At 52.9% G+C, this 18692-nt stretch overlaps 1 protein-coding gene across 2 annotated transcripts in view; it reads left to right on the top strand.

Annotated features, from left to right (window-relative positions):
• RRP12 (ribosomal RNA processing 12 homolog (S. cerevisiae)) overlaps positions 1–18692 on the top strand; it is an 81145-nt gene that overhangs the window by 51009 nt on the left and 11444 nt on the right. For both annotated transcript variants that reach the window (XM_012000349.1, XM_012000355.1), the window contains 17 exons: positions 1829–1927; positions 2562–2653; positions 5694–5805; positions 6036–6133; positions 6608–6722; positions 7746–7888; positions 8102–8223; positions 13120–13184; positions 13277–13439; positions 13919–14073; positions 14322–14389; positions 14955–15048; positions 16052–16210; positions 16310–16390; positions 16545–16650; positions 16837–16944; positions 17526–17683. In XM_012000349.1, coding sequence (XP_011855739.1) covers positions 1829–1927; positions 2562–2653; positions 5694–5805; positions 6036–6133; positions 6608–6722; positions 7746–7888; positions 8102–8223; positions 13120–13184; positions 13277–13439; positions 13919–14073; positions 14322–14389; positions 14955–15048; positions 16052–16210; positions 16310–16390; positions 16545–16650; positions 16837–16944; positions 17526–17683 — 1938 coding nt within the window. The remainder of the gene's footprint in view (positions 1–1828; positions 1928–2561; positions 2654–5693; positions 5806–6035; positions 6134–6607; positions 6723–7745; positions 7889–8101; positions 8224–13119; positions 13185–13276; positions 13440–13918; positions 14074–14321; positions 14390–14954; positions 15049–16051; positions 16211–16309; positions 16391–16544; positions 16651–16836; positions 16945–17525; positions 17684–18692) is intronic.

The following is an 18692-nucleotide window of genomic DNA, read 5'->3' as shown; positions in this document are numbered from 1 at the left end:
GCTAATTTTTTGTACTTTTAGTAGAGATGGGGTTTCTCCATGTTGGTCAGACTGGTCTTGAACTCCCGACCTCAGGCGATCCGCCTGCCTCAGCCTCCTAAAGTGCTGGAATTACAGGCGTGAGCCACCCAATTTTTTTTAGCAGCTTTAAAGACACATGAAAAATGATTTCCTGTATTTCTACCATTTCTGGCACATTTCTGTAAATCTTTATACAGTCAGCCCTTTGTATGTGTGGGTCCCAAAGCCATAAATTCAACCAACCTTGGATTGAAAATATTTGGAAACTGGGCATGGCGGCACGTGCCTATAGTCCCAGCTGCTTGGGAGGTGGAAGTGGGAGGATTGCTTGAGCCCAGGAGGTCAAGGCTGCAGTGAACCCAGTGAGCTCTGGTCATGCCACTGCACTCCAGCTTGGGCAACAGAGCAAGAACCTTGTGTCAGGGAAAAAAAAAAAAAAGAAAAAGGAAAAAAAGGAAGAAAGAAAAAGAAAAGAAAATATTCAGGAAAAAGAAAACGGTTGCTTGCTTCTGTATTGAATATGTACAGTGTTTTTTCCGTGTCATTATTCCCTAGGCAACAGAGTGTAGCAACTATTTACACAGCATTTATGTTGTATTACGTATCATAAGTAATCCAGGTGATTTAAAGTATATGGGAGAATGCATGTAGGTTATATGCAAATATTACACCATTTAAAATAGAGACTTGGGCATTGGTAGTTTTTTATGTCCATGGGGAGTCCTGGAACCAATCCCCCCCCCAACAGATACCCCACCAACTCACTGTGTATTCTCTTTTTTTTTTTTTTTTTTTTTTTTTTTTTTGAGACAGAGTCTTGCTCTGTGGCCCCGGCTGGAGTGCAGTGGTGTGGTCTTGGCTCACTGCAAACTCCGCCTCCCGGGTTCACACCATTCTCCTGCTTCAGCCTCCTGAGTAGCTGGGACTACAGGCGCCTGCCACCATACCCAGCTGCTGTTTTGTATTTTTAGTACAGACGGGGTGTCATCATGTTAGCCAGGATGGTCTCGATCTCCTGACCTCGTAATCCGCCCACCTCGGCCTCCCAAAGTGCTGGGATTACAGGTGTGAGCCTCTGCGCCCAGCCTTGTGTATTCTTTTGTAGTGTTTATTTACATACATATTTTTAAAATTGAAAATATAAATAATATGATTATTGTTTAAAAGGAAAAAAAAGTCAGAAGTGTATAAAGTAAAAATCTCCTTCCTTCCAAATTCTGTTTCCTAAGGTAGACAATGCGAATAACTTTCTGGTTATCCTTTCAGACATTTTCTCTTTGGGTAAACAAATATACATGATAAAACATGTAAAGGCCAGGAGCGGTGGCTCACACCTGTAACCTTAGCACGTGGGAGGCCAAGGCAGGAGGCAAGCAATTTGAGACCAGCTTGGGCAACATAGTAAGACAAGACTGTCTTTATAAAAATTTAAAAATTGGCCAGGCACAGTAGCATGCATCTGTATTGGTCTCATCCCTGTATCCGGCAACAGAGCGAGATTCTATCTCAAAAAAAAAAAAAAAAAAAAAAAAGCTGTAATTATAGCATGCAGACCGTTTGTAGCCTGCTTTTTTGGCTGTTATGTTAAAAACATTTTGTTAATGTTTCTGTCTTTTTAAATCATTTAAAACTTTTTCAGGGGCTTCCATGTCTTACTAAGGTGGCAGTCCTCGGGGTGTCTCTGTGCAGGGGGCATGTGTGAGGTTCAGGGGGCCCTCAACTCCCTAGCACACAGAGTGGAGTGGAATGTTGAGGGGTCCAGGGCCAGCTTTGTAGTTCCTTTCTAAGCCTGTGTGTCCCCCTCCAGCTGGTGACAGCCTGTGCCATGCAGGCCTTTCACAGCCTCTTCCATGCCAGGCCTGGCCTGAGCACCCTGTCGGCAGAGCTCAACGCCCAGATCATCACGGTGAGGCCTGTTGGTGGGGTGTGGGGGCATTGTGGAGGGGGGTCCCTTGGGAGGCTGTGCTGGGGGCACTGGCTCTGCGCCTTGTCTACAGAGTGAGGTTGGCTGGGCTGGGTTGTCCCAGTGGAAGAGGCCAGTAGACAGGGAAGGAGGATTGGAGTCCAGCCATCAAATTCACATCAGTGTCCCCAGGAGCTGGGACCTTGACCCTTGACCTAGTTAACTTTAATGAACTGTTTTGGCATAGTCTCGTGGTGCTCACAGATACCTTGAGCAGAGCTTTCGACCTTAGAGGTCTGGGATGGATTTTGGGAGGGGGAACAGATCCCCCAAATTGTTAGCAAAATGTACGGCTTTTTTTCCCCAAAGAAGGCCTCTGGCTTTTGTCAGAGGCACAAAGGAGTGTGTGACCCATGATATTCCGCTGCTCCTAGAGGCTGTTCTCCCAAAGAATCAGAGCCGGGAGGGCTTCGTGGAGAAGGGAGAGGCAGGATCTGGGAAAGCCAAGGGGGCTGTGAGTGCCAGGGTCACAAGCACTGTACCCAGGACATTGCTGGTGCCAGGATGGGAAGGGGTCATCGTCATTGGGCTGTTGCAGACCCCACATGCTTAGTCACCTGCTTATTCCCACCTTTAGGCCCTGTACGACTATGTTCCCAGTGAGAATGATTTACAGCCCCTGCTAGCCTGGCTTAAGGTCATGGAGAAAGCCCACATCAACCTGGTGAGGTACGGATGAAGGAGGGGTGCTTAGGGCCTCTGTCCAGGCTGCCGATGTGGGGGTGCTCTGGGCCTCTATCCAGGCTGCCGAGGTGGGGGTGCTTAGGGCCTGTGTCCAGGCTGCTGAGGTCGGGGGTCCTCAGGGCCTTCGTCCTGGCTGCCAAGGTTGGGAAGGGTCCTTTTTTTTTTTGAGACGGAATCTCACTCTGTAGCCCAGGCTGGAGTGCAGTGGCCAGATCTCAGCTCACTGCAAGCTCCGCCTCCCGGGTTCACGCCATTCTCTGGCCTCAGCCTCCCGAGTAGCTGGGACTACAGGCGCCCGCCACCTCGCCCGGCTAGTTTTTTGTATTTCTTAGTAGAGACGGGGTTTCACCGTGTTAGCCAGGATGGTCTCGATCTCCTGACCTCGTGATCCACCCATCTCGGCCTCCCAAAGTGCTGGGATTGCAGGCTTGAGCCACCGCGCCCGGCTGGGAAGGGTCCTTAGGGCCTCCGTCCTGGCTGCTGAGGTTGTGGGGTCCTCAGGGCCTCCATCCTGGCTGCCGAGGTTGGGGGTCCTCAGGGCCTCCGTCCTGGCTGCCGAGGTTGGGGGTCCTCAGGGCCTCCGTCCTGGCTGCCGAGGTTGGGGGTCCTCAGGGCTTCCGTCCAGGCTGCCGAGGTCGGGGGTCCTCAGGGCCTCTGTCCAGGCTGCAGAGGTTGCGGAGTTCTCAGGGCCTCTGTCCTGGCTGCCGAGGTTCGGGGTGCTCAGGGCCTCCATCCTGGCTTTTGAGGTTGGGGGTGCTCAGGGCCTCCATTCAGAGGCTGGATATGCTATTCAGCCTCTCGGGGCCTGACGGCATCTCCGTGTCAAATGAGCTACAGAGCAGCTCTTGTTTTTGTGAGGCACAGGGTAGGACGGTGCAGCTCGTTCTAACAGGGTCTGATTCCTGCCAGAGCGTTTGCCAGCCAGCCATGAGGAGCAGCAAGGTGGGCTGTGAGCCCTGCGTCCCAGGTTGAGGCCTGAGTTTCACCCTGCCTCTTGCTGCTCCCTGGCTGTGTCTTCCTGTGCACTTAGTTTCCTGGCCATTGCATATCCTTTCTGTCGCTCCACTCCACTCTCGCCTGGACTGGTGGCTCCCTTCTCTAGGTTCCGTAGTCCCGTGAACCAACTTTCTGCTTTGTGTCTGCATACTTTCAGGTTCGGGCTTGGCCACTTAATAGTAATTCCACTTTTCTGGAATAAGGCTGAGAAGAAATTGAGTATACAGTAACGAGTTGGTGACCTGCATGGAGGGAGGCAGGGGTCTCTTAGGCCTCGTGGCTGTGTTTTGCTGGACCTGTCTTCTCCGCAGCTGAATGGTTCCCGCAGCCTGCTCTCACCCAGGCGGCCTGCTCTCACCCAGGCGTGTGCCACACACTCTTCATCTGTGTTTCCTTTCACTAATCAAGGCAACCCCATGAGGAAGCGTTTAGCCCCAATTTATAAGCCAGAAACCGAGGCTCTGTGAGTGAGCTAGTCACACAGCCCCTGATGAGTAAGGTCAGGTCTCTGGCCTAGGTCTGCCCGGCCCAGGTCTGCCCAGCCCACATTCTTTTTCCTGCACCAAACTGCCTTTACTGGGAGGTGTCCGAAAATGGCAAAATCACCCCATTCACCACTTCTCAGATTTCATCCTGCGGGAGCACACCCACAGTCAGGCTCTAGTGTGCATCCCAGGATGCTTATCATCACACTCTAGGTAACACATAAAAACTGGAAGCAAGCTAAATGTCCCATGGAGGGGTGAAATATAAACAATGAAGTACTGTGCAGCCATTAGAAACAATCAAAGTGGGCTTGGCACAGTGGCTTACACTTATAATCCCAGCACTTTAGGAGACCAAGGTGGGCAGATCACTTGAGGCCAGGAGTTTGAGACTAGCCTGGCCAAAATGGCAAAACTTCATCTTTACTAAAAATACAAAAATTATCTGGGTGTGGTGGTGCACACCTGTAATCCCAGCTACTTGGGAGGCTGAGGCACGAGAATCGCTTGAACCTGTGAGGTGAAGGTTGCAGTGAGCTGAGATCGCACCACTGCGCTCCAGCCTGGGTGACAAGGTGACTCTATCTCAAATAAAAACCCAAAAAACAAAAAACAGTCGAAGTGGTTTTATGTGCACTTACGTGGAAAGAATTCCAAGATATACTGGGAAAAAGCAAGACATAGAATAGCAGGTATGGTGTGATTGTTTCTCTATGTATACTCTGGAACCACATTGCTAAGGATGTGAATCCTGACCCCATTGCCAAGCTGGGTGGCCTTGGGCAAGTTACTTGATTTCTCTGTGTCTTTCCTCATCTATAAAATGGAAAAATAACAGGATTTATCTCATTGGTTTTTACAAGGTTTAAATGGATGTATGTTACATCAATGGTTGGTATATGATAAAGAGTTATATAAATGCTACCAGGCCAGGTGCTGTGGCTCACACCTGAATCACAGGGCTTTGGGAGGCCAAGACAGGAGGATCACTTGAGGCCAGGAGGTGGAGACTAACCTGGGAAACACAGTGAGATCCTGTCTCTACAAAAAATAAAAAGATAGCTGAGCATGGTGGCTTGTGCCTATAGCCCCAGCTACTCAGGAGGCTGAGGTGGGAGGATCGCTTGAGCCCAGGAGTTTGAGACTCCGTGAGCTATGATTGCACCACTGCAAAAAAAAAAAGTTAACAGAAGTTACTATTTTTATGTTTGTGCGTTTTAGAACTTCTGGAAGGGTATTTAAGAAACTTAACCTTGATTTTCCCCTGGGAAATGCATATAAGGGTCAGGCCAGAAGGGTGAGTTGGGGAAGCCATGCCCTTCATTTTACACCTTGAAGACCTGTTTGAATTTTTTACCACATGTAGTTATTACTTGAATGATAGTGCCTTTTTAAAAACCACCCACCCAAAGGGCCCTGTGGAGCCCTGCAGATCAGTGGGTTTGTGATTGTTTTCAGACCTGGGCCATCTCAGCCCTGAGCCCTGGTTGCCCGGGTCCCCAGGGCTCAGGGCCAGGCCCCACAGAAACCTTTTGTTTTGACAGGTTGCAGTGGGACCTGGGGCTAGGCCACCTCCCTCGCTTTTTTGGAACCGCGGTGACCTGCCTCCTTTCCCCACACTCGCAAGTGGTGACTGCTGCCACGCAGAGCCTCAAGGTACTGCAACTTTAGCTGAGGAAGCAGAGAACACAGGGGCTTCTGCGGGCTGCCCTGTCTTTCCCAGCACTGGCCCCAGGCTACCAGCTCAGGCCCAGAGAGGCCGCTCTCAAAATGGGAGATAGGTTTCTTTGAAGCTTCTTAGACTCCCAGGAAGCTATCGCCTGGGAGGGGAGAGTGGTCCTGGGGGGCTACCTTGAGCCCAGAAAGCCTGTGGCCTCTCTTTGCAGGAGATCCTGAAGGAATGCGTGGCTCCCCACATGGCTGATGTTGGCTCCGTGACCTCCTCAGCCTCGGGCCCTGCCCAGTCTGTTGCCAAGATGTTCAGGTGAGGATATGGGGTCCGCATTAGGAAGGGATGGTGGTACCTTGAGGAAAGTTCTATATAATACGAATGCTCCACTGTCCACCTGCTGTGGGCCAGGCTTGCAGTGGCAGTGCTTTACGGGATTGCAGGCTGCTTACTGAACATCTGTCAGAGCAGCTACCGTGGACTTGAGCGCCTGCCATATTTTAGCCACACCTTACCTCTTGGTTTCCTAGTGGTTTCCCCATCTGAAGTTGGGTCAGATAACCACCTCATCAATTTTTCTTTAAGCACTAGCATTATCTAAATTAAACTCTTCACATATGGAGTGTGGGCATGTCACAAATGTTAGTTCTCTTCCGTTGTCTGTCCTGGGGCCCCATTCTTGCTGGCCAGCTAGCATCTGTAGCTCAGGGTGCTGGTCATTGACTTTCTCTGGTGGGGGGCACAGGGTGGCGTGTGACCGTGGCCCTGACTGCGCCGCTCCGTTGGCAGGGCAGTGGAGGAGGGCCTGACATACAAATTCCATGCGGCCTGGAGCTCCGTGTTGCAGCTGCTGTGTGTCTTTTTCGAGGTGTGTGGGAGACAGGCCCACCCTGTGATGAGGAAGGTGAGTGGGGAGTGACTGGGGCCAGGGCAGGAGGTGGTGCTGGCCCTTGGACTGTGGGCTCCTGGAGGGCATGTGTGTCTGTTATCTGCACTCTGCTCCCCACCCTACCCTGACAGGGCCATAGCAGGTGCCCCATGCAGTATCCCCTGGAAGGTGACTGAGCCAATAAGGGAGGGGCAGGAAAAAGGGTGGGAGTCCCCCCACCTGCTCACTAGCCTTTGCTGGAGTTGCTGGTTTTGAAGCTTGGGGAATCTATTTGCTTTCCTTTACCCCCAGCCCTTATCTTTTACATTTCAGTTATCTAAGTTTCCTGTAACCAGTGAGTATAGCGTTGATGTTCTCAACAGCCCTAGGTTCCAGGAAGGTTCCTCCAGTCCAGGGTTAACCATTTAAGGATCAGGGATCACTCAGGGATCCTGAGCAGACCCTAGTCCAGGAGAGAGTAGGGGCCTGAGGAAGCCCCCAGACTGGTCCCACATCAGCAGAGGCAGCAGCTCCTGGCCTTGTGGGGCCTTCCTCGCTGACTCCCTCCCATGCTGGAAAAAAGGAACCCTAGTGGGAGGACAGGGTCTCCCTCAAGAGGCCTGGCCGGAGCCCTCATAGATTAGGTTGACCAATTTGGCTTTATACAAGAGGCTAGGCAGGGCCATGAAAGTGTGACTGGGGGAGGGCTGTGGCCCGGGTGAACCCAAGGGTGCAGCTTTGTCTCCTCAGCGCCTGCTGATTTGCTAATTGTTGCATGCAGACAAGATAAATTTGTCCCATTTTCGAAGATAAATTGGAAATCTACATTTGTGTTGAAATTTCCTAATTTTTATATGTCGTTAAATGTAACAGAATTTTGTAAAATCCTAGGCCCTGGGATTTTATAGTCACCAGTGGTTAATTGGGTTCTCACTCTGTACCCTCTGGTGTAGCGTTGAACCCAGGCCCAGAATTCCAGCCTCATCCTTCGGTGGGGTCTTGTCATGGGTCCCAGCTTTTGAGCATGTCTTGATGTGTGGTCACTCATCTCTGCTCCAGTGCCTCCAGTCCCTGTGTGACCTGCGCCTCTCCCCTCATTTCCCCCACACGGCGGCTCTCGACCAGGCAGTGGGGGCTGCGGTGACCAGTATGGGACCTGAGGTGGTGCTGCAGGCTGTGCCTTTGGAAATTGATGGCTCTGAGTAAGTGTGGCCTTGGCTGGCTTCCTGACAAGCCCCAGACTTATTCTCTCCCCTGGAAAGGATGTCTGCTGCTGTGGACTAAAGTCTGTGTCAGTGCAGGGCTCGGCAGGAGGGGCCAGAGGAGGTCTCGCTCTGTCCTGGGCTCAGTACGCTATGCACTGCCCTCAGGGCTGTCCCCTCGTCCTCACTGGGTTCTTCCCATTCTCCTCCCAGGGAGACTCTGGATTTCCCACGGAGCTGGCTGCTACCTGTCATCCGAGACCACGTTCAGGAAACGCGACTTGGTTTCTTCACCACCTACTTCTTGCCCTTGGCTAACACCCTGAAGAGCAAAGGTAGAAGTGCCTGTGTGTGACCTGAGGCTCCCCACAGTCCTGAAGGCTTCACAGATGGGATTGGGAAGGGTGCTGAGTCCCACACATCCAGCCTTCAAGACATTTGACAACATCCCTCTGCCGAGCAGCTGGCCAGCCAGTGCTCGAGTGCCTGTCTCCCTCCCTGCTGCTCCGAGGCGTGGCCAGGTAGCCCGCCCTGTGGCAGAGCTTGCCCTGTGAGACAGGAGCTGCCTCCACATGGAGCTGCCCCAACTGGGCCTTGTTCTTCCCCTTTGGATCACAGAGAACAGCTGTGCCCCTTCTTCCTCACGCAAGCCTTTGAGATCGATTTTGTAAAAGTTTGTGATACATTTGTTTATACGTATATATACTTTTATATACTTCTAGGTGTATTTATTTATTTATTTGTTTGCTTTATTATTATTTTTTTTGAGACGGAGTTTTGCTCTTGTTGCCCAGGCTGGAGTGCAGTGGCTGATCTCAGCTCACTGCAACCTCTGCCTCCCAGGTTCAAGCGATTCTCCTGCCTCAGCCTCTCGAGTAGCGGGGATTACAAGTGCCCACCACCACACCCGGCTAATTTTTTGTATTTTTAGTAGAAATGGGGTTTCACCATATTGACCAGGCTGGTTTTGAACTCCTGACCTCAGGTAATCCACTTGCCTTGGCCTGCCAAAGTCCTGGGGTTACAGGCGTGAGCCACCATGCCCAGCCTGTAGGTATATATTTTTATTATTTTTTTATTTATTTATTTTTTTTACTTTTTTTATTTTTTGAGACAGAGTCTCGCTGTGTCGCCCAGGCTGGAGTGCAGTGGCACGATCTCGGCTCACTGCAAGCTCCGCCTTCCAGGTTCACGCCATTCTTCTGTCTCAGCCTCCCGAGTAGCTGGGACTACAGGCGCCCGCCACCGCGCCGGGCTTTTTTGTATTTTTAGTAGAGACAGGGTTTTACCCTGTTAGCCAGGATGGTCTAGATCTCCTGACCTTGTGATCCGCCCGCCTTGGCCTCCCAAAGTGCTGGGATTACAGGCGTGAGCCACCGCGCCCGGCCTATTTATTTTTTTGAGATGGAATCTCACTCTGTCTCCCAGGCTGGACTGCAGTGGTGCAGTCTCGGCTCACTGCAACCTCCACCTTCCCAATTCAAGTGATTCTCCTGCCTCAGCCTCTCGAGTAGCTGGAACTACAGGCACCCACCACCGCACCTGGCTAATTTTTGTATTTTTAGTAGTGACAGGGTTTTGCCATGGCAGCCAGGCTGGTCTCAAACTCCTGACCTCAGGTGATCTGCCCGCCCCGGCCTCCCGAAGTGCTGGGATTACAGATGTGAGCCACCACGCCTAGCCAGGTGTATTTATATATATGAGTATATATGTACGTACATATACAGTCACACACCACATGACATTTCAATGATGGTGGTCTCATAAGATGATAATACCGTATTTTACTGTACTTTTTCAGTATTTACCTGTGTTTAGATATACACATACTTAGCATTGTATTACAGTTGCCTGCAGCACTCAGTACAGCAACATGCTGTCCAGGTTTTAGCCTAGGAGCAATAGACTACCCCACATAGCGCAGGTGTGTAGGGGCTGTGCCATCTAGGTTTGTGTAAATACACTCTATGCTATTAACACAATAAAATCACCTACCAACGCATTTCTCAGAACGCACCCTGTCAAGCGATGCGCGACTGTAGGTGATATATGTGTATCTGAAAATGATGATTACCCCAGAGGTGTTCTTTCTTCAGGCTGCACATCCCCAATCCCCTGCCCCTCTCCTTTCAGACATAGTTTCTTATCCTTCGTGATCATGGTCTCCTCTCTCCATTTATCCTCTAGTTTACTCCTGACCTGTGTTAGGCAGACTCAGGCCTACATGAGGATAGGCAGAGCATCGGGTTACATTGCTCGACCTAGTGATGGCTTCAGGAGATTTTCGTTTTCATTGGATTTTGAGGATCTAGGGCAGCATTGCTAAACTATTTCATCCACTGTCTGTTTTTGTAAATAAATTTTCTTGTTTTTTTGGTTTTTTTGAGACGAACTCTCGCTCTTTTCGCCCAGGCTGGAGTGCAATGGCGCGATCTCAGCTCACTGCAATCTCCGCCTCCTGGGTTCAAGAGATTCTCCTGCCTCAGCCTCCCGAGGAGCTGGGATTACAGGCATCTGCCACCACGCCCAGCTAATTTTGCATTTTTAGTAGAGACGGGGTTTCACCATGTTGGCCAGGCTGATCTCGAATGCCTGACCTCAGGCGGTCCACCTGCCTTGGCCTCCCAAAGTGTTGGGATTACAGGCATGAGCCACTGTGCCCAGCCTGTAAATAAAATTTTATTGGAACACAGCCACATTTATTCTTGCTCTATCACCCAGGCTGGAGTGCAGTGGCATGATCTCAGCTCACTGCAACTTCCGCCTCCCGGATTCAAGCGATTCTCCTGCCTCAGCCTCCCAAGTAGCTAGGACTACAGGCACATGCCACCATACCCGGCTCACTTTTTAAAAATTTTTTATGTTTTTAGTACAGATGGAGTTTCACCATGTTGGCCAGGCTGGTCTCAAACTCCTGACCTCAGATGATCTGCCTGCCTCGGCCTCCCAAAGTGCTGGGAGTACAGGCATGAGCCACCATGCCCAGCCTGTCACACTACTTTTTAATGACAGAGTTACTGTGATAGAAATCATATGTATTGCGGGCTGGCCACAGTGGCTCACACCTGTAATCCTAGCACTTGGGGAGGCTGAGGCGAGTAGAGCACCTGAAGTCAGGAGCCTGAGACCAGCCTGGCCGACATGGTGAAACCCTATCTCTACTAAAAATACAAAAATTAGCCAGGCATGGTGGTGGGTGCCTATAATCCCAGCTACTCGGGAGGCTGAGGCAGGAGAATCACTTGAACCCGAGCGGGGCGGAGGTTGCAGTGAGCTGAGATCGCGCCACTGCACTCCAGCCTGGGCAACTGAGTGAGAGTCTGTCTCAAAAAACAAAAAAAGAAAAATATAAATCATATGGCCTGCCAAGCTTAAAGTACTGGCCCTTTTGCACAAAAAATTGGCTGACTCCTGGTCTAGGGCAGTGATTTTGCTGCCTGTAGGACATTTGGCAATGCCTGGAGACATTTTTGGTTGTTACTGTTGCGGGAAGGGTGCTCTGGCATCTAGTGGATAGAGGTAAGGATGCTGCTAAGCACCCTGCAATGCACAGGACGGCCTCACACAACAAAAAGTACCAGGCCTAAAATTTCCACATTGTCAAGATTGAGAAACCCTGCTCTAGGGCATGGTTTCCTGGTTTCACACATGATCTTGTGAGAATATACAGGAAGTGCTTAGAGAAGAAAGTAAGGCCGGGCACAGTGGCTCATGCCTGTAATCCCAGCACTTTGGGAGGCTGAAATGGCCGGATCATGAGGTCAGGAGTTCGAGACCAGCCTAAACAACATGGAGAAACCCCTGAAATGGGCGGATCATGAGGTCAGGAGTTCGAGACCAGCCTAAACAACATGGAGAAACCCCTGAAATGGGCGGATCATGAGGTCAGGAGTTCGAGACCATCCCGGCTAACACGGTGAAATCCCATCTCTACTAAAAATACAAAAATTAGCTGGGCATGGTGGCACGTGCCTGTAATCCCAGCTACTCGGCAGGCTGAGGCAGTGGCTTACGCCTGTAATCCCAACACTCTGAGAGGCTGAGGCAGAAGGATTGTGTGAGGCCAAGAATTCAAGAACAGCCTGGGCAACATAGCAAGACTCCGTCCTTGGTGCAAGCTCTACCTTCCGGTTCATACCATTCTCCTGCCTCAGCCTCCTGAGTAGCTGGGACTACAGGCGCCCCCCACCACGCCTGGCTAATTTTTTGTATTTTTAGTAGAGACAGGATTTCACCGTGTTAGCTGGGATGGTCTCGATCTCCTGACCTCATGATCCGCCCACCTCAGCTTCCCAAAGTGCTGAGATTGCAGGCGTGAGCCACCGCGCCCAGGCTGTTTATGTTTTTAAAAGTGGGCATGTGGCTGGGCGCAGTGTTAGACACCTGTAATCCCAGCACTTTGGGAGGTCGAGGCATGTGGATCGCTTGAACTTAGGAATTCGAGACCAGTCTGGGCAACGTGGTGAAACCTTGTGTCTACAAAAAGTTAGCTGGGTGTGGTGGCATGCGCGCCTGTAGTCCCTGCTACTTGGGAGGCTGAGGTAGGAAGATCACGTGAGCCTGGGAGGTCAAGGCTGCAGTGAGCCCAGATTGCACCACTGCACTCCAGCCTAGGCCACAAAGTGAGACCCTGTCTCAAAAAAAAAAAACACACAAAAAAAGTGGGCATGTGTTTAAAGGTATAAAACAGTTACAAGAAACAGAGGCTAGCTGGGCACAGTGGCTAACGCCTGTAATCCCAGCACTTTGGGAGGCTGAGGTGGGTGGATCACGAAGTCAGGAGATCAAGACCATCCTGGGTAACATGGTGAAACCCCGTCTCTACTAAAAATACAAAAAATTAGCCAGGCATGGTGGCAGACACCTGTAGTCCCAGCTGCTCGGGAGGCTAAGGCAGGAGAATGGCGTGAACCTGGGAGGTGGAGCTTGCAGTGAGCCGAAATCGCGCCACTGCACTCCAGCCTGGGCAACAGAGCAAGACCCTGTCTCAAAAAAAAAAAAGAAACAGAGGCTATCTCTGGGGGAGTGGGAGTATGAAGAGACGTTTGCTTTCTGTGTATTATAGGTTCATTTTAGTATTTGAGAATGAACAGGTATGATTTAATTTATGGGGATGGGGGGAAGTCACCCATATTGCTGTCCTCATCATTGGGCTTCTGGTTTGGTTTGGTGATAAGGCCGTTGGCTATGAGGGTGCTGGGCTCATACTCTGTCCCTGTGTCACACTGCAGCCATGGACCTGGCTCAGGCAGGCAGCACAGTGGAGTCTAAGATCTACGACACACTCCAGTGGCAGGTAAGGGTCAACTAGGGGAGGGGGTGGGGAGAAGCACACAGGGGCACCGGTGGCTGCATGTCACTTTCCTTTATTGTCCCCTCCTTCTCCAGATCTGGACACTTCTGCCTGGATTCTGCACGAGGCCCACGGATGTGGCCACCTCCTTCAAAGGGCTGGCACGGACGCTGGGCACGGCCATCAGCGAGCGTCCAGACCTGAGGGTCACCGTGTGCCAGGCCCTGCGTACCCTCATCACCAAGGGCTGCCAGGCAGGTACGTGTGGGCTGTGGGCGTGGGGGCTGGGGAGGATGACACAGGTCCCTGGCCCTATCCCCTGGTTTGCTACGCTCCTTTCCAAGCAGAGTCACAGAGACTTGCCTCTGGGGCTCATCCTTTGCTGCTTCTGCTGCAGACCCCAGGGGATGGTAGGAGGCTGGAAACCACCCTTCCCTCTTACCTTTACTTCCAGTGTGCTGACAGCTGCTGCGGGTTTGTTCAGTTAGTGTCGAAGGCTTTACTCTGTGGCTGCCACTTTGCTGGCTCCCTGGGGTTGGAACCATTGAGGACCACGGGCCACTGAGGCAGCAGGCTCTCCATGCCCTGGCTCAGCTCCTGCCACAGAGAGCCCCCAACCTGTGGGTTCCAAGTCCTGCCAGCTCCCCTAAGAGAAGGCCTCTGGGCCACAGCCCCAGCAGCCACTGAGGCACAGTCAACTCCTGTGCGTTTAGTGCAAACTTTGGTCCTTTTGCCAGAGGCCGACCGTGTTGAAGTGAGTCGTTTTGCTAAGAACTTTCTGCCGATCCTCTTCAACCTGTATGGGCAGCCTGTGGCAGCTGGGGACACTCCAGCCCCTCGCCGGGCTGTGCTGGAAACCATCAGAACTTACCTCACCATCACTGACACTCAGGTGAGCCATGAGAGGGAGGGAAGGAGGGAGGAGGGTAGCTCTCAGGTGGGCAGTGTCAGAGAGGCAGAGACCCTACCCACCAGGGCTCATGTGGGTCTCTGCGTTCTGGAGCACATACCAGCAGTCGTGGCTTGGGCAGGGCTGGGGGCTGCTGGTGGTGGGGAGGCCACTCTGGGACTGCTGCCATTGCTGCTTTCTTTCGCTCCTCCTCAACGACTCTCTCCTCCTCATTCCGTCGGGGCCTCAAGTTGGTGAACAGTCTCCTGGAAAAAGCCAGTGAGAAGGTGCTCGACCCTGCCAGCTCTGACTTTACCAGGTAACACGCTCAGGGCCTCCCACTTGAGCTGGAGCATCCCAGGGAGCTGGAGGGTGCATCTGGCAGAACACTGTGGGTTCCCTCTTGCATTATTTAAGGAAGTCTTGAGGTATTAATTGTCTAGGCTGTGCTGAGAGGCTGTGCTGACTAGTTCCTTCTTCCTGGAGAGACTATTTAGTCTGCTAGGGAGGAACAAGGACCCAGGAGACACATCGCCCAGGTTCTGATCCCAGCCCCATCACTTATGGGCTGTGTGACCTTGGACAAATTACTTATCCATTCTGCCTCTAAGACCTCATCTGTAAAATGGGCATGATAATCGTTCTTGCAACAAGGTTGCTATGAGGATTGAAGGAGTTAGCAAGTGTAAAACACCAGGAACAGTGCCTGGTACGTGATGAATGCTCAATTAGGTGCTAGCTATTACTGTTCATGAGCTCCTTCAAGCCCCTTGTCCTCACCCTGACTTCTCCCACCTCCCCGTACCCAGTAGACATAAGAACACTGGTAGTCTGCGCCCTTCTCCAGCTCCTCACCCCTCTCCTTGGTCTCTTGCCCCGAGCAGATTGTCTGTCCTGGACCTGGTCGTGGCCTTGGCTCCGTGTGCTGACGAAGCCGCCATCAGCAAGCTGTACTCCACCATCCGGCCCTACCTAGAGGTGAGCCTCAGTGGCCAGGAGCCCCACACAGCCACGCTTGGGGGCAGGTGGGTTGTGGGAAGGTGGGGCCTGTTCTCATGTCTTTATCCCTTGCTGCTTCCCAAGATCAGGTCCCTGTCTGCTTTCTCCTGCAGTGGCTTCCCTTTGTGTCCTGTGTAGCCCATCTGTCTTGTAGGTCCCAAAGGGACTGAAATGCACAGCAGTGCTTAGGCCTTGCCTGCTGAGTGACTCTTATAGAACCAAGGCCATGCTTCTTTGCCTGGCTTACTCCCCAGGCCCATCCCAGACCGGCCTGAGCTTCATCCCACCCATTCCACTCTCCTCTACCCCTGCTGCAGCCTCCTTCAGCTGCCTTAAGGCCCCCTGATATAACAGGCCCCGTCTGTGCCTTTGCAGGGTTTAGGTCCTAGGCTTGAAATGCCCTCTGCTGTGGCCAGCAACTCTGCAGATCTCAGCCCACCACTGACCCCCTGAAAGCTGCCCCCACTGCCACAGTTTAGTAGCAGTTACCTAATAGTGTGAGAAGTGCTCTGGGGCAGCACTGCAGGTGGACATGGAAATCCAGGGCCAGGTCACCTCACCTCAGGAAAGGTGTCCGGGGTTGGGGGTTGGGGGAGTGTGACAGAGAGCTGGCTTGGAGGAGCAAGGAGTTGTCAGCCTTGGAAGGTGAGAGAGGAGTGCTCCGGCTGGAAAGAGCAGCAGGTGTGCAGGCCTTGGCACGTGCCAGGCACCATGAGCTCAGGCCGCTGGAGAGAGTACTGTCTGGAGCTGGGCGAGTGGAGTGGATTGGTGGGCCGCACGGCACACACCCCCAACCCCTGTGCCTTGCCCAGGAGTTAACCACTTGCTGTCCACATTCCACTGGTCCTCTGTCAGGCCACGTGAGCCCCCGCGGGGCAGGGCCCGCTTCTGCTCAGAATCCCTCCAGTACTGGGGGATGCTCCATGAATGGCATTGGACGGGGGTGAGCCCCAGGCCTCCCTCACCCGTTCCTGTCTGCCAGAGTAAGGCCCACGGGGTGCAGAAGAAGGCCTACCGAGTGCTGGAGGAGGTGTGTGCCAGTCCTCAGGGCCCCGGGGCCCTCTTCGTGCAGAGCCACCTGGAGGACCTGAAGAAGACGCTGCTGGACTCGCTGCGAAGCACCTCCTCGCCCGCCAAGAGGGTGAGGGCTCTAGGGCAACACCAGGAAAGGAGCCACTGTTGAGGCTTGTGGGGTGGAGGTAGCATTGAGGGGTCCTGACTGGTAGCCCCCTGCCCACAGCCCCGTTTGAAGTGCCTCCTACACATCGTGAGGAAGCTCTCAGCTGAGCACGAGGAGTTCATCACTGCCCTCGTCCCAGAGGTGAGTGTGCAGGTGTGTTTTAGAGAGGTTCCCTGGAATGTAGCTCTTAAGGGCCTCAGGATCCAGGGAGGGCAGTGATGGGGGTCAGGGGACTCGATTCGCTGCCCGGCCGGATGGCTTAGGGAGCAGATGCTGATGGGGCTGTCTTGGCCAGGTGATTCTGTGCACCAAGGAGGTGTCGGTGGGCGCACGGAAGAATGCTTTTGCGCTGCTCGTGGAGATGGGCCATGCTTTCCTAAGGTTTGGCTCGAACCAGGAAGGTGAGGCCCGGGTGATGCGGGCTGGGGGTGGACACTCTGCTTATAGACTGGGTGTGGGGAAGCACCCCTCAAAAAAGGTGGAGAGAGCTCTGTGCCCTGGCCCTGGGCAGGCTGCTCCTCTCTGGCCCTCAGTCCCCCTACCTAATGGGTCCTTCTTGCTTGACCCACCTTGGTCTCTGTCCCCAGAGGCCCTGCAGCGCTACCTCGTCCTGATCTACCCTGGCCTGGTGGGCGCGGTGACCATGGTCAGCTGCAGCATCCTGGCCCTGACCCACCTCCTTTTCGAGTTTAAAGGTAAATGCTTATTTCTTGAAGGTCTGAGAAGCTCTCGGGGTAGGAAGATGCCCAAAAGGTCAGGATAAGGTGGCTCCTGGAACTGGGAAAAGGTGCCTGGAGGAAGGAAGAAAAGCCACACCCAGCCCAGCTTGCCTCCCTGTCTCCCTTCCTGCAAGTCTCTTTCTCCCGCCCTTGCGGCTACGCCAAGGCACCTTCCTCAGGCCTGTCCCCGTGTGTGACTGTGCAGTCCAGCGGCCCTGCATCCCACTGTCAGAGTGGTTAGGAGGCGGTTAGGGCTGATGCCTGAATTTCAGTACTAGTCCTGCCTCTTGGCAACCACATGAGACCTAGAACAGCTTGATTAGCCTCGTAGTACCCCAGTTTCCTATTTCTAAACTGGAAGCAAGAAATAGCACCCACCTCAGGGTGATAAAAGGACCCAAGGCCACTCCATGGAGCGTGATTGGAACCATCCTGGACATATGGAAAGGCTCTCAATGTCAGCTTCTGCTGACACTTGAGTGGCTGTTTTCCAATGGGGAGGGTTTGGGTCTGGGTGGGGTCCTAGGTCTTAGACAGTGACCCCCTCACTGCCATAGGTCTGATGGGGACCAGCACAGTGGAGCAGCTGCTGGAGAACGTGTGCCTGCTTCTGGCCTCCCGCACCCGTGATGTGGTCAAGTCCGCACTGGGCTTCATCAAGGTGGCGGTGACTGTCATGGATATGGCACACCTGGCCAAGCACGTGCAGCTGGTGGTGAGTGTCCCTGTTCCCCTTAGCAGGTAGCAGGGTGGCCTCTGAGCTGCTGGCATGGACCCAGCAAGCCTCAAGGCCAGCAAGTTTCAAACTTTCTTTTTGTAGCCAGAAGGTCATTAAGGAGCCCTAAAAGGGACCCATAGGGGAATGCCCATCAGGTGGAGGTGAGCAGGGGGCACACTGCCCAGGTGACTTTCTTCACCCCAGAGTCCTACATAGAAGGAAACAGGGGCTCTTCAGGGCAGAGACCCACGGGCAGGGCCGCTCCTCATTTTACAGATGGGGAAACTGAGGTCAGAGATTTTCCAGATTGTGGGACTCAGATGCTGGGCTCTCCCTTCACGGGACCCCCTCATCTTGCCTTTTTTTTTTTTTTCCCATCTTGCATTTTGACCTTGCTGGTTAGAGGCTGTTCCTTTGGGTCCCCTGCTGGGCTGCAGAAGGATCTGAAGAGCCCCTTGGTATAGGGTCCCTGGCCCTCTCCTGCCCAAGAGAATCCTCGCCCAGGCTGGGACAGGCTTCCAGACAAGCTGTTCTCTGTACCCGCTGCCTCAGTTTCCCATGTGCCACTGGCTTGAGTCACATCAGACCTCTAGGTCCCTCTTGCATATTTTCTTTGGGTCTGGCCTTGGGTTCAAGATAGGAAGGGACAGATGAGAATCAGCATGCCCTCCCGCTGCCCTCAAAGCCTGCAGCCTAACTAGGGACCAAGCTAGAGCAGTGATCCATCATGGGGTTATTCAAATTTATAGAAGTCCTGGCTGGCTGCGGTGGCTCACGCCTGTCATCCCACCACTTCGGGAGGCTGAGGCGGGCAGATCACTTGAGTTCAGGAGTTTGAGACCAGCCTGGCCAACATGGTGAAACCCCGTCTCTACTAAAAATGCAAAAATTAGCTGGGCGTGTTGGCAGGTGCCTGTAATCCCAGCTGTTCGGGAGGCTGAGGCAGGAGAATCACTTGAACCCAGGAGGTGGAGGTTGCAGTGAGCCGAGATTGCACCATTGCACT

Source organism: Mandrillus leucophaeus, unplaced genomic scaffold, assembly GCF_000951045.1.
Source record: "Mandrillus leucophaeus isolate KB7577 unplaced genomic scaffold, Mleu.le_1.0 Scaffold117, whole genome shotgun sequence".
Taxonomy (NCBI): Eukaryota; Metazoa; Chordata; class Mammalia; order Primates; family Cercopithecidae; genus Mandrillus; species Mandrillus leucophaeus.
This window is presented reverse-complemented; position numbering and strand designations above follow the sequence as displayed.